This window comes from Colletotrichum aenigma (genome assembly GCF_013390185.1).
Source record: "Colletotrichum aenigma strain Cg56 chromosome Unknown KSG_Cg56_contig07, whole genome shotgun sequence".
NCBI lineage: Eukaryota > Fungi > Ascomycota > Sordariomycetes > Glomerellales > Glomerellaceae > Colletotrichum > Colletotrichum aenigma.
In genome coordinates, this window is record NW_023500913.1 from 4,591,137 (window position 1) to 4,607,977 (window position 16,841).

The window sequence follows — 16,841 nt, forward strand, 5'->3', positions numbered from 1 at the left end:
CGCAGACTTGTGCATCGATCTGCTGCAGCAGCCCTGAACTGAGGGACCCGCCTCCAATGTTTTCGTCCACAGCATCACGCACAGTCTTTAGAAGCTCGCGACAGGTGAGCTTCAAGCTGAAATAACTGAACATGATGCCAGGAACTTCTTCGTCGACAGCCATGCAAACTTGATGGGTGAGCTGGACTGGACTAAGAGATCTTATAGCCGCCTGAAACACCCAGTGTCAGCCAATAGCTCGTGCAAGATCATACTAAATTGAATTATCACGCACCTTTCTCTTGTTCTTGATAGAGTCTTTTTCATCATTCGTGCTTGCGGACTCAAGTTCCCGAATTCCGTCGAAAGCGTGTTTCTTGTACCATCCACTGCTGTCGAGAATGAGATCAACCACCTCGACATTGAGCCCTCTTGAATCCGAGTCAACTAGGAACGTTTGAGCAAAGGCCATAGATGCCCTAGCCTGGTAGTTGATGGTTCTGATACCAGCCCGAGACATCGGAATCTTTCTGTTCTTAGTGCTGCGATTTGGTAACCAATGCGTCGCTGAGATTCCCTTGGTGAGTGCAAAGTTTTTGGAGTAGGCCTCAAGAGATGTTGGAGGATTTCCCACAAAGAACGCTGAGTTCCCTTGGATCTTCATAATGAATTCAAGGTCCGCTCTCTTCTCCTGTTCCCCAAGGATTCCTTCTTGCCGCAGCGCTTGATACAGCTGGACAGCATGCATCAAATTTCCCTTGGATGCGAACTCGATACCAAGCCGGTGGAACGCTGTTCTTATGTCGTGAACGTGTAGACCGCAGAACATGGGATTGTGACTCAAGAAGTTGGATGGCCTGGTTGGCAGACCGCCACCTTGCCGTATGATGTTGAAGATATCTTTATCTGAGCCCCACTGGTCCACCGACATCAGGAGATCATCAACTGCCTCCTTGAAGTGGCGACTCTTCTTAAGCTCTGGTGCCTCTCTGACGACATCTCCAAACGAATTCGTGATCCTCTTCAAATCTTCCTCGCCCCTGCGGACTTCAGAACCAAGGGATTTGAGGATGTCTAGGTAGATCTGTGCGCCAAATGCAAGCCAGACACCGGGGATTTTCTTCGTCTGCATCATTTGCTTGAAACCTTTGACGAAATCGTCTTGAACTTGAATGCCCCTGAGCGTCGTGACGATGACATGCATGTCCGCAAAGAGCTCCAATAGAGCCGCTTTATCCTCTTGCCAGCGCTCCCGGTCGTCTCCAGCCTTGCGATTGTCTCTGTACCAGCCGAACTTTCCATTGTAGGAAAGACACGTGTCAGAGAGACCCTGTCCCTTGTAGGCGTTCAGGAGGCATAAAGTGTTATAGAAGAACATATTAGCCTCAGCGTAGCACCTGTAGTTGTAGTCATCGGTAGGTTGACGTTTATCCTCAGGATGCAGCCCCCGAGCTGCACATGCGCCCCCAAATACCATCGGGATAAGCTCTTCCACCCCACCAAGCTTCTTCAGCTGCGTGGAAACCTCATCTTCCATGCTATGAGCAAGCTTGATGGCAGTGTTTGTAGCTACCGCAACGGCAGCAAGATCTCTAGATCCAGCCTGATATTGTTGCCAAAGGCCCAATACTTCCTCACGAAGTTTGAAGAAATCCGCCAGAAGCGTCGACAAAATGAAAAGAGATTCCGTCTGTGTGTCTTCTTCCTCAGCCGCGTACTGAACATCGTCGAGACTGGGGAACACTGCGTCTGGAGCAGATAAGAACTCATCAGAGGGTTCGTAAACACTCAGAGATTCAAACATGTTGCCTGTCCGAAGCCTAGCGTTGTGCTTGTCATCGTTTTTGACATCATCCGTAGGTAGAGCGCTTCTCAAGCCCGACGTGTCAAACGAACCAATGTGGGACTTGAAAGTCTCGTACTTTCTCGAGGACCGAAATAAAATAAGCGTGCTGGGAATCCCCGGCAACGTCTTGGAACGATCGGAACCTTTGCAGAATAGCAGAAAACCGTCGACGGGATTTGATAACACGGTTTAGTGCCGCTGAGAAGAATTCCGGGACTGCAAGAGCCGCAGAAGCGACCTTGTCGGCCACATGCTCGGCTAGCGGAACGAAGTCTTTGATGGCAATGACGTGTTTTCGCTTTGAGCTAGCCGAGGCAGCGGCGGCCTTTGCCAACTTCTTTTTAGCCTCCATTCGAGCCCTGCCTTTCAGTTTCTTGATGGCAGGGCTGTTTGCCGAACCATTGAGAGGACCAGAGTACCCGGACTGAATTGCTGAGGATGCCAACCATGATGCCACCACATCTGTGTCTTGCTTGTACTGATGATAGGTTGATCGAAGACCAGCAGCGACCATCTTCGGCGTTCGTTGTCAATGCTGCTGGATGGCGATGATGCGGTGAATTTCGACAGTGGTTGACGCAGGAAGATGAGAAATCAATTGGCCTTGCGGCTTTAAACAGGGCTGGTAGAAGTGTTGCGGGGTGAACTAAACACGGATGGGCGAGATTGCGAGATTCTCGTGACGTCGCGCGTGGGGGGGTTGGAACGGATCATGTGATCAAAGAAGAAGCAACAATGAAGTAAGGATAAAAATGCGGTCTGGCGAAATATACGTGTATGGAGGTCACGTGGACCTACGCGCTCTTCGAAAGCTTATATCAAATATGTCACTATTAACACCCAATAATCGTGATTTAACTTTGAGATGGTATTGAAGTTATGCTACAGCAATTCCAGTGGTATCACCCAATTCTGCAAATAAAACCGCCTTTTCCTTTTTGTTGACATCGATGGCATATATACCACCAGACAGGTCGGTCACATACACCAGGCTCGCGTTCTTATCCAAAGCCAAACCGATCGTCTCGTGCAAGCGAATTGCTAAAATCTCAATCTTTCCTCCCAGTTCCACATTTGCTCGGTTGAGAGAATTGCCTTTGGGGGGATCTCCGCGATCTGTCCAGTACAGCATACTGATATCTTCGTCGAGTTCAAGGTCAATCGGCTCCGGCAGCTTCTCAAAGACCACTTCAATGTCTCGGACCAACTCGCTGGCGCCCGAAGCTGGATCGATCGGCGCTCGAAGAATACGACCCTGGTTGCCCTTTGATGGACCTTTTTGAGTCCAGTAGAAGAGGCCTCGCCGCTCATCCACGGCAATGCCGACGCACCACCTTGATTGATCTAGCATATCTGCCTCGGTATTCCCTGTCGAAATAAGAATCTCAACCTCAGAACCATCGAGATTTGCTCGCATGACTTTCATGCCTTCTCTGTCGCACCAGTACAGCTTCTGGCTTCTCTTCGCGATGGTGATTTGTTTCGGTGTGAAGACACCTGAAGTTCCCACAGGAACAACAACTCTCCTGTCAGATCCATCCAAGTTGGCCCTTTCGATAGAACCGCTGTTGGATTTGAAGCTTGATCCCATGTTTGTCCAGTACATGTGGCCGTTTGCATGGTCTATGGCAATGCCATCCGGTAAAGTATCAATATCATCAATAATCGTTCGAAGGTCACTCCCATCTGGAAGACAAGATAATATGCGTCCGGCCCGCGTGTCTTGATGAGGATGAGACAAATCCGTGTCAAGGATGTAAAGACGTTGTTGCGGTTGTGAGCCCATTGTTACTAAGTGTTTGAAATAGGCAGTGTTAAATGAATCGAGCTGACAGCCGTAATGATAGTCGTAATGAGTGAAACCTCCAGGCAAAGATAAAAACCAAAACAAGAAGCCGTTCCGTGCGAAATGTTCCTTTAAAAAGACCACTTCTCAGTTGCGCGGCCGGTGTCTTTCAAGACGGAAGATTCATTCGAGAGTAGTTCTACGAGTCGGGTTCCGTCTTGTAGAAAAAAGTTTTCAATTTGCTAGTTGCGAATGATTCACCAGGTAGCCCACTAACGGCGACTTATGGTTCCGTCCGTTACTCGGATTTCGCACCTCGGTCTTCACGACATACCCACTGTCACAGAATGCGGCGGATGTCTTCCTGATTGCGCGGCGAAATTCCGCGTGGTCCCGCTTATATACATGGATGCCCCTGGTCAAGGCCTTCATGTGGGACGTCATTGCCCAGTTGTGCCATGCCCATGAACCCCTCGCGTTTCGGTGCGGTTTGGTTTTCCAAATCCTTCAGTGCCATTCAACCACTAGTGTCTAGTTGTGAAGAGAGGTGGGTGAAAAGAGAAGGTGAAGACGAGAATACTGAGGAGATCGTGAAAAAGTCTCTTAATAAAGATGATATATCAATTATAGTCTAACACTAACACACACTCTCACATATCTATAACTGCTTGTCGGTTGACGCATAATCATCCCACTCTTTCCGAATGTTCAGCAATCTGACGAGTTCCTCGTCACGCTGCTTAGCCAACTGCCGATACTCCCTCCCAGCAACCCCGTTCATTGTTCCTTCCACCCACTTTTGCTTCAACTCATCTGTCACTTCAGGGTCTTTGGGCGCATACCAAGTCATAAGGGGACCTAAGAGATGGTCCGCCATATGCTTGATCCCGCCTTCGCCGCCCCCCAAGTGAAGCAACATGCTGGGACCCATGACACCCCACCGAAGGCCTGGCCCAAAGCTCATAGCCTTGTCGATGTCTTCTACATTGACAATGTCCTCCTGGAGAAGATACATGACCTCTCTTACCAACGCGGCTTGTAGTCGGTTGGCAACGTGGCCCACAACCTCTTTCTTGACATGCACTGGCTTCTTGCCCATGCGCTCGTAGAAATCCATCGTCTTTTCCACAGTCGATGCGGAAGTTTTGTCCCCACCCACAACTTCGACAAGGGGAATGAGATGCGGGGGGTTGAAAGGGTGGCCCACCACGCATCGCTCCGGCCTCCCGGAGGGACCCATGCCCTCTTGAATACTCGAGCATGTCAGACCGCTACTACTCGTTGCGATGATAGTATCGGGTCGGATGATTTCGGCCATTTCCATGAATAGGTTTCGCTTGAAACCAAGCTTTTCTGGTCCATTTTCTTGTACGAAGTCGGCATCCTTGAGGGCTTCGCGCATGTCGGTTGTAAATGTGATATCAGTCGCTTTGACATCCGATTCTTTCGTCAACCCCAATGACGAGAGAACTGGCAGTGCGTCGGTAACCAGATTGCGGAGGAAAGTCTCGGCGGCTGGATTGATGTCGAAGGCGACAACGGAGAGTCCTTGGGCCAGGAACAGTGCCGCCCAAGACGCACCAATCGACCCACAGCCGATGATGGCAACGTTGTGAATGTCAGGCATGATGAAGAAAATGCTGGCGTGATAGAAAAGGATGTGATTGGGTGATTGAGGACTTTGCAATTGGGCAGTGATACGGGAGGTGTGCTGGTGATTCGAGAACCGTGGTGGTAGTGCTAATGGCACGACCGGGACGCAGGCAGCAGGGCACAGAAAGGAGGTATTTATGAACTGGGAAAAAGTGGCAGAAATCGGATGAAACTTTGAGAACAAGATGTGATGATCAGTGAATTTAACGAGGGAGTGAAGGTTACTTGGATATTTCAGATAGCTACACGGACGGAAGCCCCGAAAGTAACGACGTAGTCCGGGCCGATCCCGGTCGCGAGAGCGTGGAAGCTCGGCATGCCTTCGCGACCCACAATGCCGATGTCCCCGCGCTAAAGGTAGGTAACGGGCCTGCAGTTTGGTGGAGAGCGTGGCAGAATTCCGCCCGCGGAATTAGGGCGGCGGGCCTGCGACTCGTGCGCCATCTCCGGATCACCAATCTTGGCGATTCCAGCTCCCTGTCCGTGGAGTTTCTAGAAAACTTCTCTTGGCCCGTGACAGTCTCGTTGCTTTGCGGCAACGTCATTCCTGCTCTTCTCATGCCTTAGTCTGGTGTCTCGACCGCCGGCATTCGCGTCAACCAAAAACCTCCGACTTGCGTACGCCTTGCCTTGCACGAGACTCAGACCTGGTTAACGTCATGCTCCGGGATGCACTGCCCCACATCATCGGTCCTCACGGCGTTCGCAGCCCTGATGGACGCAAGGGTCTTCCGACAGCGGCTGTTCCAATCAATCCGCACCGGTCACCGAGATATCTTCGTCTTTACTCCGTTTCCGCCATTGTCAACCATATTCCCACGGATGACCCGCCCTCACACGTCTTTGAGTATAAATCGAATAACTCCCTCTGGTCTTTAGCTTCCTAATATCCTTGGACTCTTAGCCATTGCAACTTGCAAGCCTTACTCTGCTCTATCGCATCCTTTTCTTTCCTTCTCGAAACCATTCCGAATACACATCATAAATCATGACTGTCGAAAAGATTCCCGACATCTACGGCCCGGGTACCTTCACAGATAAAACATTCACCTCTGTGCCAGAAGACACCGAACGCATCTTTCGTCTTATCGCCAGCCAGACTCCCGGCTTCACACAAGATGAAAGGAATCTCTCCAAAGTTCAATTTACTGGGGAGTCGTACCCCGTCATCCCCGGACCTATCAAGGCGACTTCGGTAGCTGCAGCATTGCATGCTATGACTGGCGTCTTGGCCGACGAAATTCTTACTCTCCGCGGCGCCAAGAACGACGAGCGTCAGATTACAGTCAATACCACGCACGCTGCCATTTGGTTTGGTTGCATTGCGACCGCTTTCTTGGATGGCGTTGATGTTGTGAGCCTGGTTAAACAGGGCAAGTTGAAGGAGTTGCTTCCCGACTGGGAGCGAGGATGGACCGACACTCCTCTCAAATACCGCGCCACCGGTCTGTACCCTACAAGCGACCCCGAGGTTTGGTATTCGCTTCATGGGAGCATGAATGCTGAGCCGGTCCTACGATCTATTGGTGTAGACCCCTCTACACCCGCCAAGACCCCGGAGGAGGCCGCCCGGCTCATTGCCCAACATACATCGAAGCTCAGCCCAGAGAAGATGGAGATGACAAATCTTTTGAACGGATTCTGTGGCAGCATTTGCTTCACGCCCAAGCAATGGCGTGAATCGGAGATGGGACGTTCGCTATCGAGACATCCCTTGGTAAACGTTCAGAAGCAAGAGCAGGCAATCCCAACACCTCCGGTAGCCTTCCCGCCTCTGGACCCCAACGACAAGCGTCCTCTAGCTGGTGTCAAAGTTGTAGAGATGACTCGTGTCATTGCCGGCCCGCAGATCGGAACAATTTTGGCTGCGTATGGAGCCGACGTGATTCGTGTGAATCCTCCACATTTACCAGACATCAACATCATGCAGTTGACCTTGAACGCCGGAAAACGAACAATCGCCATCGACCTACGCAAGGATGAAGACGCCGCCATTCTCAAGTCTCTTGTCTCGGACTGCGATGTTTTCATTCAGGGTTTCCGCATCAACAAGATGCCGAAGTTTGGTCTTGGCCTCAACGATCTGCTCAAGATGGCCGGTGAGCGCGGCCGTGGCATCGTATACGTCAGCGAGAACTGTTTCGGCCCTGACGGCTACTATGCTGAAAGGCCCGGTTGGCAGCAGATTGCTGACGCTGCCGCCGGTTCTGCTTACGTGACAGGAAAGTCGCTAAATCTGTCCAACAACGAGGCAGTTCTTCCCAGCTTGCCCATTTCCGATATGTCAACCGGTGTCCTCGGAGCTGTTGGTGCCATGTTGAGCCTGAAGAGACGGGCAGTTGAGGGGGGAAGTTACTATTCGCATGCCAGTCTGACTGGTGTCAACGCTTACGCCCTGACCGAAGAGGTTGGGCTTTATCCCGAAGCCGCCGTGGAAGAATGCAAGCAACGCTTCCAGTGGGGTGAAATGAGAGGATCACACCACGTGCTAGATCTCCTTGTCACCGTGTGGAATGGATGGCAAAGAGTTCTTGGGGATTACCTACAGCCCGAGAGTGACTGGTTCCAAAGCTTTCACGATAGCGCTTTCGACAAGAAGAGGTTGAGCATTCTGAAGCCTGTGGTCAAGTTCAAGGGCGAGCAAGACACAACTCCCGAATGGAAGACACCGAGTGTGCCCTATGCAAACGAGAGGGCAGAAACAGTCAAGTTTCTTTGATTGATGTAAATTAACCACATACTTGATTATATGTAATGGGAGAATGAAGTCTTCTTGTATCAGAACACCATTGATTTCTTTACTGGTGATTACAATGTCTCCGGCGTCACTGCAAAGCAGTTTGTCCTTTCAAGTAGGAATGCTATCCCTGAGTCCGGATCATCATATGTTGGCTCTACCTATCCCCGCCAAGTCGTCGTTAAGCAGAGTATCCTTTTCAAATCCATTGACAACTTGGTGAAGCATCGCAGCGGATATCTCTTGGACACAAATGCTTGGCAAGGATGCAACCCATTTTAATGCAAACCCCATTGCCATCTTCATATAATCATTCGGTGCAGTAATCCAACCAGGTTTTGCAATGCACACCTCGACTTTTGGTCTGTGTTCTTCCGCGAGTGCGAGAATAGCACTTTCAGCTTCACCCTGTCAATTCGAACCTGGTTAATGACCTTTCGAGCCTCAACGGAAAAGCAGGAGAGAAGAGGAGGGCAAAACCGGATCAAGCTTACTCGTAACAAGGAATATTTAGGCTTGAAACTAGGAGTCTTGGTTTGGTCACGCTCCGAGGCTATGCCGCTCATGTACACAAATCGAATAGGCTTCAAATTGGGGCCGAATGCTGCCTCAGATCGCGCATCAATCATGGTCTTTAGAGCCACAAGAGGTGAGCGCAGACAAACGCGTTGAACCTCGTCCCACTCATAGGCATCGGACCTTGACGGCGTGATTGCTACTGTCCTATCCGATGGATGCAATATATCGTCAGCGCTTTCTGTGCAATGCCGTGACGTTGTATTCATCTTTTCCAAATGGGCACAGAGAAGATAGAGCCGGGCTAGAAGAATGATTCGCGACATGATGGAACTCACCAAATGCAAGCATCCGCATTCGCGAAGACTGCCTTCTCGTCGTCAGAGTAAGTGTCATAAGATCCAACCACAACAGTCGTCAGCTTTGATATCTCGGCAGCAGATGAACCTCCGTTTCTAATATCCACGGGGCGTCTGGAAAGAGCTATTATGGATGTGATGCTGGGTAGCCGCAAGCTCTGGCGGACGAGCTCCGTTCCCACAAATCCGTTTGCTCCAGCAATAACAAGCTTCATGTCAGGCGATGCTGGCTCAAAGGGTTTTTGTCTTTGGGATGAGGCCAGAAGATAGAAACCAGGCTGGGTCAGGAATTCTGGTCTGAGAAGCGGGGTTAAGAAAGTCGACATGCTTATGGAAGCCATCTATGATCTAGTAAGCACTAGCGAATCCTGCGATTTTTTGTCATCAAACATAATAAGTATCAGACTCTTAATATCTTATTAAGAACCAGTTATCTCAGTGAGAGTATAGTTCTCTAGCATTACACTATTATTCCATTATGACAGCAGAATTTCCATTTGTAACTTCCAGTGTTAGTACTAACGCTAGGGCCACCTGCGGCTTCTTGGTGCGCAGTAAAGCCGCATGGCGGTAAGGATATACGGCCTGATGGTCTAGTGGTACGATTCTCGCTTTGGGTTATTGTCTAATAACAACTGCGAGAGGCCCCGGGTTCGAACCCCGGTCAGGCCCTTTTTGAGGGATTTTTGCTTGCAACACTTTGTTATTTCCCAGTATAAATTGCCCTCAGCGATTTCTATAACGTGGTTCATCAGTCAGCCGGCCGGACCAGTCAGCCGGACGTTTTTTTCTAAACACTCTTACGTCCAAATCACTTAAACCTTTGACGCGTAAAATCTCAACAACCATAATGCCAATCTACACCCAAGAAGACAAAGTCATTCTCGCGATTGAAGCGATCCGATCGACATGCGCTGCAGGTAATAACTTAAGCATTTCGCGTGCTGCAAAGACCTACGGTATCCCAAAGAGCACCTTAGCCGATAGAATGAACAACCGACTGCGACGCGAACAAGCTCAACCCTAATAACATAAACTCGATCTGATCGAAGAGAAAACACTTCTCTAATATGTTATTAAACAGGATTCCAGAGGATTTCCTTTCCGCCTCAGCAGTGTGGAAGATATGGCTAATCTCCTGCTGAGAGCGCGTAATGGCGAGCCTGTTGGCAAGCGATAGGCCAGGCGGTTTGTGGACTCACAGCCTGCTCTGAAAACTAAGTTTAATCGTCCATATAATTATTAAAGAGCTCTTTAAGAAGATCTTGAGGTTATATCAAAGTGGTTTGTGCTATTACGCAATATAATAGCTAAGTACAGCATCTAAGAGGGGGACCTATATAATTTTGATGAAACTGGCTTTATGATAGGCATGATCACTATGTTAATAGTGGTTATATATGCTGATTGATGCGGCAAAGCAAAGTCTGTCCAGCCTAGCAACTATGAATAGGCTATAGTCATTAAATATATTAATTTAGGTGGGTGGTGCATCCCTCTGTTTATAATCGTTAAGGGCGTATATCACCTTGCCAGTTGGACTGTAAGGGGCTGGCCCCTAGGCTTGTTCAACGTAGAGGTGCTGTCGATTGACTATTCTAAGCTGAAGAAGGAAGAAAGGACTTTACAAGAGTAGGCACCTAACAGCGGTGAAGCAGGCCGGGTTAGGCGGCGTACTGCGGCAGAATAGTAGGTCTAACGGAGCCGGATCTCAGTAACTGCTCCGGCGAAGCCGGAGATATCAATCCAGGCTCTAGCCTGTGACATGGACCATGGAATCAGGTTTTCCAGGCAACTAGGTGATCAAACCCACTACTAATAGATAGATAGACAATCAGATAGGTCTTGACTAGATTAAACACTTTGATAAACACACTAAGAACCAAATTAAGGGCGTCTACTGGATGCTTATTATTAACAGCCATAAGGGCTATTTGTCAGCTGAATTTAATGATTACTGCAAGCAGAATAATATTATAACTGTTAGTATGCCTGCATACTTATTATATCTACTATAGCTATTAGATATTGCCCTTTATTTGCCTTTGAAACGCATATATAGTGATAAAATCAACTAATTCATTAGAGCCTCTATAAATCACATCACTAAGTCTAAGTTCTTTATTACCTTCCACTAGGCCTATAATAAGGTTTTTAATAAGGAAAACATTAGGTCTGCTTTCTAAGGCACTAGAATTTCACTATAGGACCCAGAACATATTATCAAAAAAGCTTAATATATATTTATAGACGCCTACACCTCCTATAGCCAACCCTTCAACACCTCCACCTTAGCAGTTGCAAACGCCCTCTAACCTATAACAAACTATCTCACAGTCTAACTTTATTAAAAGTCATATCTCTGCTTATTAAAGAAGCTTATTAACACTAATTATTACTGCAGTTAAGCAATTATTAAAGGGTGCGTAGGTAATAGCGCACTTAATCACTATTTTGACTGATCGGCTTCATACCCTTAAGGATGCGAATATAGCACTTACTAATGTTACGGTCAGCTATCCGACAGTAGGGTCTGCTAACAGAAGCTGGGGATTAATACGTTCTAACAGTACACTGGGTCGTGGTCATAGGTCGTAGTTCGTAGGCTGTAGTAGATCGGGTCTTCAGAGGCTAAGGTGATCAGTCTTAGGCTCAACAAGTGATTCGCAGTGAAGGTAAGCTGAGAGTATCCGTGAGGATGAATACTAAGTTGATTGCTGAAGAGCTATGGAAGTTTGACCATGAGCCAGGCTCAGGGTCATACTATATACAAGTCTAAGTAGTTTCTTTAAACTGAGGACCGATGTCTTCTGAGCGGTCCCTGGGTGTGGACCGCTTTCTTTATGTCGGTCCTAGATCAGGACTGCTTATCTTTCGTCGGTCCTTCTTATCATCATGTGACCTGTACTATAGTTCTTCTGTTTCCGAGTGAGTCCCTGTTGTTCCTGTGATCCTGCAGTATAAATATCTTATCCTAGCCGCCTGATACCTAAGTGGGTCGGTCGACTGTTATCTATATATAACGGGTCGTAACATCAGGTCCCCTCTCTAAAGGTCTTATCCTTAAGACCTAATATAAGTAGGTCGTTAGTCCTAGGTTGGGGATCTGTTAATCGTGCTTCCTGATTTACCTATAATGCTGACACTATATCAGGTTGCGTTCAAAAATCGAAAAAGAAATCGGTCGTCACTACGCTTAAGGATTGTGAGCGCGAAGCTTTGATTGAATATGTTAAGTCTCATTCTTTAGCTAGCGACATGCCTTATACCTGTTGTTTTCAAGCAAAGGTTCCTTGCCGTTTTGGTGAGAAATCGTCTAGGTGTCGTATATATATCAAGGCGAAGAAGCCTTATGATAGCATCCTGGTGGCTTCAACTTATATAGTGACTTCTGATCCTAATTTATCCGAGCGATAACTAACCGTGTTGTAGTGCAAAAGTTGAATAAGCAACAGAAGGAGTGGGATGAAAAAGAAGAGAAGGCTGGTGAGGAGCTGCTTGCACTTCATCAGGAGTTTGCTCGTTTGCAGACTTAAATAGCGGAGGCTGCTAGCCGCTTAAGTTGTATTCGTAAGACGAGGAAGTTGGTGAGAGAGCGTCAGACTGAGGCTTTTGAGCGGGGAATGCAGGAAATCGACGAGGAGGATGGTGTGCTTCCAGCGTTAGATGCTTATGAGAAGTGGGTTGTGAACGACCTTCAGGCTGCTAGGGTGCCTAACGATCCAGAGTGGCAAGAGTTTGGCTTTGGTCTGGACTTTGTCGATCTAGGCCCTTTGGTGTCTAATGCTGGTGGTGCTTTGGTGTCGTCTTAGCTTGTTTCTGGTGTTCCTAGGCGAATAAATGGTTTTCCTTGTCGCGGTCGATCTGCTTCTGTGGGTGGTCTGGTGAAGCGATAAGGGTGCTTGATCTGCTTATATCCATCGTTCTTTTGGGCTAGTATAACAGGTGCTGGTGTGACTTCTCGTTCTTAGTGTTGTTGCCAGTAGATTGTGAGTTCTTCTGCTGCGTTGGTGATGTTTTTGGCTGGTTCCTATATATTGTCTTTATGTCCATATCCTTTCTATTTGACAAGGTATTGATACCCTTCTGGTTCTTTGAGGTGGTCGATAATCTGTTTGACTTCGTACTCTAGTTCGTTATCTTCGACGATGATAATATCGTTTGTTTATAATCCATATGGTGCTGGTTTGAGGAGTAAGACATAGAATACTAGGTGACACTTCATGGTTTCTAGGAGTCCTAGTTTGTAGTTGACTAGTGAGATTACTTGTGAAATTTTGAAAGGTCTGAGTTTTTTATAGTTGAGTTTGTCGTTTGGTCGCTTTGTCTTAATGTTTCGCTATATGAGATAGGCGCTATCTCCCTCTTTTAAGGTTAGTCCCTCAATCCTTTGTTTATTGCTAAATTTTGTTATTCTTTGTCGTACGAATTTGAGTTCTTTACGTGCGTTTTCCTGGATATCCTTGATTTAGCGTATTGAGGCGACAGCTTTTACTGCAGCTAGGCCTGTTCAGGGTTCTCTATAGGCGGTTGGTTCGAATCTATAGTTGAGGTAGAAGGGGGATTCCTTAGTACTTTCTCCTACTGCGCTGTTATAGGCGAACTAGGCTATTAGTAGCAGTACAACCTAATTATCTTAGTTATAGTTGACGTAGGCGCAGAGATATGTTTTGAGGATTTAGTTGATTCGTTCTGTTTGTCCGTCGGTTTATAGGTGGAATATAGTGGATATTAATTGTTTGATGCTGAGTTATGATGTGATTAACTTCTAGAATTTAGAAGTGAAGATCTTATCTCTGTCTGATATAATCTCTTTAGGCGTTCTGTGGTTAGCGATGATATACTTAAGAAATATGTAGGCATATTCTTCAGCGTTACTTGCTTCTTTATATAGGATGAAGTAGGCGTACTTCGTGAGTTGGTCCATAATAACAAGAACGCTGTCAAAGTGTGTTCCTATGAGGGGTTCTTACGACTTCAGTAATTTGACGATGAAGTCGAGGGATATAGATTGCCAGGCGGTTTGCAGCACAGGCAAGGGTTGTAGCATACCATAAGGTTGATGTTAAGCGGGTTTGCTTTTGAGGCAGACCTCACAATCCTTAATTGCTTTTGCCACTTGTTCTCTAGTGACCTTTTCTCTATATTGTTATCGTAGTTGTTTCTAGGTTTTTGTGATTCCTTGGTGACCATATGCAAGGCGAGCATAAAACTCCATAATTGCTTCGTCGTCTAGTTCGTTAGGCGGGCTAGTACTAGATCGTCCAGCTATCATCAAGAGTTTGGTTGCTAGCACTAGGTCTCTGTCGTTATTTCCTTTGAGAATCACCTGGGTTTCTTTAGGTACTAGGACGTTATAGTCCAGTCGTCAGCTAAGAGCGTCAGCTCTGCTATTATCTGATCCTTTGCGGTGGATGATTCAGAAGTTGAATTCTGATAGGAATTCTGACTATCTAATCTGTCGTTTATTCAACACTTTTGAAGTTGTGAAGTGTGAAAGGTTCTTATGGTCTGAATACACAAGTACTTTGTGTGTGGTTCCTAAGAGCTCAGGTCTCTATTCCTTAAAGGCTTCGATGATTGCCATAAGTTCTTTATCGTGAACCTGATAGTTAAGTTCAGGTCTGTAGAGCTTGCGAGAAAAGAAGGCATATAGGTGTAGTCGTCCTTCTGAATCTCATTGAGATAATTATGCTCCTATCGCATAGTTAGATGCGTTAGGTTCTACTTCGAACTGTTTTGTTAGATCTGGAATGCTTAAGACAGGCTTGCTGGCGATGAGGTCCTTGATCTTCTGGAATGCTGTTCGTTATGGTTCTTCCCATATAAAGGGCGTGTTTTTGCGGCTAAGGCTTATGAGAGCTGCGTTGATTTTGCTATAGTCTTTGATGAATTTGCAGTAGAAGTTGACGAAACCTAGAAATCCTTGGACTTCCTTGAGGTTGTTAGGTACCAGCTATTCCTTGATGGCTTTGACTTTGTTTTCTGACATATAGACTTTTCCAGGGGTGATAGTGAATCTGAGGTATTCCACCCTCTGTGTAGAATTCGCTTTTCTCAGGTTTAACTAATAGCTTAGCTTCTTAGAGGGCTTATAAGACGTGGTGTACGTCTTCCTTATGTTTCTCAAGTGTTGATGAGAAGATGAGGATGTTGTCGAGATAGACTACTATGCAGATGTTGACGTATTTGCGTAAGACTTAGTTGATCATATTTTGGAATGTTGCAGGGGCGTTGGTGAGGCTGAAAGGCATAACGAGGTACTCGAAATGTCCTTTTCGGGTTCTGAAAGCGGTTTTCCATTCTTCTCCTTGCTTCATTCTGATCAGGTTATAGGCTCCTTTGAGGTTGAGGGCTGTAAACCAGTTAGCTCTATAGAGGAGTCGTCTCATCTTGTCGATAAGTGTTAGTAGGTAGCAGTTCTTAATCGTCATTTTGTTAAGCATACAGTAGTCGACGCATAATCGTAGTTTTCCGTTCTTTTTTGGTATAAACAGGATTAGGCTTCCTGCTGGTGACGTTGAGGGTCTGATATATCCCTTCTTGAGATTTTCTTCAAGGTATTTATCTAGGGCTTCTATTTCTGTCTGGTTGAGTCCGTAGATTTTGTTGAAACGTGGTTCCTTCCCTTTTTTGAGGGGTATTTCGTGATCGAAACTGGTGTGTTCGGGCAGTCTGGTTTCTAATTCGGCTGCAAAGAGTTTCTCATACACTCTATATTCTTCTGGGATAGACAGAAGTAGATCGTTCTTCTGTTCGAGATCTATTGTTGTCGGTGGTTGTGATATAGCTTCTTTTGCCTTGAGGTGACAGAGGTATCGTTTTGCTGTTCCTTGTCGTATTGATTCGTTTGAGGCCTGATTCTTACAGGGCTGCTCAGGGACTGAATCATCGTGGTCCTAATAGAGTTAGCCTTTGCTCCAATCTATCCGTGGGTTGCTTATTCGTAGCCAGGGTAGTCCTAGCACTATGTTGTATATTCCTAGATCGGCAATATCGAATTAGATTCTTTCTTTTCGATTCAGGTAGCTCATCTTAAGGGGCGCAGTCTCATTATAGATGGTACCTCCTTCATACTTGAATTCTTCTCCTTCTGCCGTGTGTAACTGATATAGTTGTTCTTTTCCTCCCTATTGTATTTCTAGCCTATTAATGGCTTGGGGGGCAATAAAGTTTGCTTCAGCTCCGCTGTCGATCAGCATGAGTGTTGTCTGCTGATTGATAGTAACTTCAAGTTCGATATTACCCTTATATCCTTGTGATATTTGATGAATAGATCTTATATCTGTTGCCTGTTGTGATCCGTCGTCAGTAGGCGAGTCTAGTTTTTTGACTGCTCTGGTTATCCTAGGTAGGTGATTTGCTTTCCTTCTCGTCATGCTTTTGCGAGGCTGTTTTTGCAGATCCTGATCTGTGGGGGTCTAGGTCTATTCTTTATGATTCTCCAGGCTTATGCCTTTTCTTAGTAGTGAACTTAGCATTCGTCTTATTAGCATTCGTCCTATTTCATGCTGTCGTCATATTGACATCTTATAGGGAACTAAGGACTAGGTCTGAAGACTGCGAGGTTGTCTTCAAATAATACTATAGTCTATCCGATCATAACAGAGGTCGAGTAGATCTTATAGATAGGTTTGTCGTTATATCTTCTGGGGTAGAACTAGTAGTTATGTTTTTCTCCTATATGTTCCTTACACTTGTCGTGGAAACACTGGGGCCAGAAGAGGGTTCAGTGAAGCCGGTGGTTGCTTCTCAGCGCGGGATGATCTTCTATATGTAGCTGAGGGGTGTAGCCTCAGTCTCGTTAGGCTGCTGAGGTGCTATAGAAGTGGTGTTATTGCTTGTCTTAAAGCATGTCGATTTTTTGGTATCTCAGAAGTTGCTTAATTCTTCCTTCCTGGTCGTTAGGTTCCTCTTCAGAGCTGGAGTCGTCCACACTAGGGGTGAACCTATAGGTGATCCCTG

General features: G+C 46.7%; 4 protein-coding genes across 4 annotated transcripts; 1 reads left to right on the top strand and 3 right to left on the bottom strand.

The window, feature by feature from the left end:
• Nucleotides 1-2,702: 2,702 nt before the first annotated feature.
• On the bottom strand, nucleotides 2,703-3,416 carry LAM1-1 (3-hydroxyacyl-CoA dehydrogenase-like protein LAM1; the record flags this gene model as incomplete). The annotated part of the gene is made up of 1 exon (XM_037326781.1): nucleotides 2,703-3,416. One exon carries the CDS (start codon nucleotides 3,414-3,416, stop codon nucleotides 2,703-2,705), a length of 714 nt encoding a protein of 237 aa, XP_037175543.1.
• Nucleotides 3,417-4,269: 853 nt separating this feature from the next.
• lcdH (L-carnitine dehydrogenase) lies at nucleotides 4,270-5,238 on the bottom strand (the record flags this gene model as incomplete). Its single annotated transcript, XM_037326782.1, has 1 exon — nucleotides 4,270-5,238. One exon carries the CDS (start codon nucleotides 5,236-5,238, stop codon nucleotides 4,270-4,272), a length of 969 nt encoding a protein of 322 aa, XP_037175546.1.
• A 1,014-nt stretch (nucleotides 5,239-6,252) lies between these two features.
• Sugct-1 (Succinate--hydroxymethylglutarate CoA-transferase) lies at nucleotides 6,253-7,983 on the top strand (the record flags this gene model as incomplete). Its single annotated transcript, XM_037326783.1, has 1 exon — nucleotides 6,253-7,983. The coding sequence occupies one exon, from the start codon at nucleotides 6,253-6,255 to the stop codon at nucleotides 7,981-7,983; it is 1,731 nt and encodes a 576-aa protein (XP_037175545.1).
• A 162-nt stretch (nucleotides 7,984-8,145) lies between these two features.
• On the bottom strand, nucleotides 8,146-9,091 carry CGCA056_v011538 (uncharacterized protein; the record flags this gene model as incomplete). Its single annotated transcript, XM_037326784.1, has 3 exons — nucleotides 8,146-8,409; nucleotides 8,496-8,724; nucleotides 8,856-9,091. The coding sequence occupies 3 exons, from the start codon at nucleotides 9,089-9,091 to the stop codon at nucleotides 8,146-8,148; spliced, it is 729 nt and encodes a 242-aa protein (XP_037175542.1).
• Nucleotides 9,092-16,841: the final 7,750 nt, after the last annotated feature.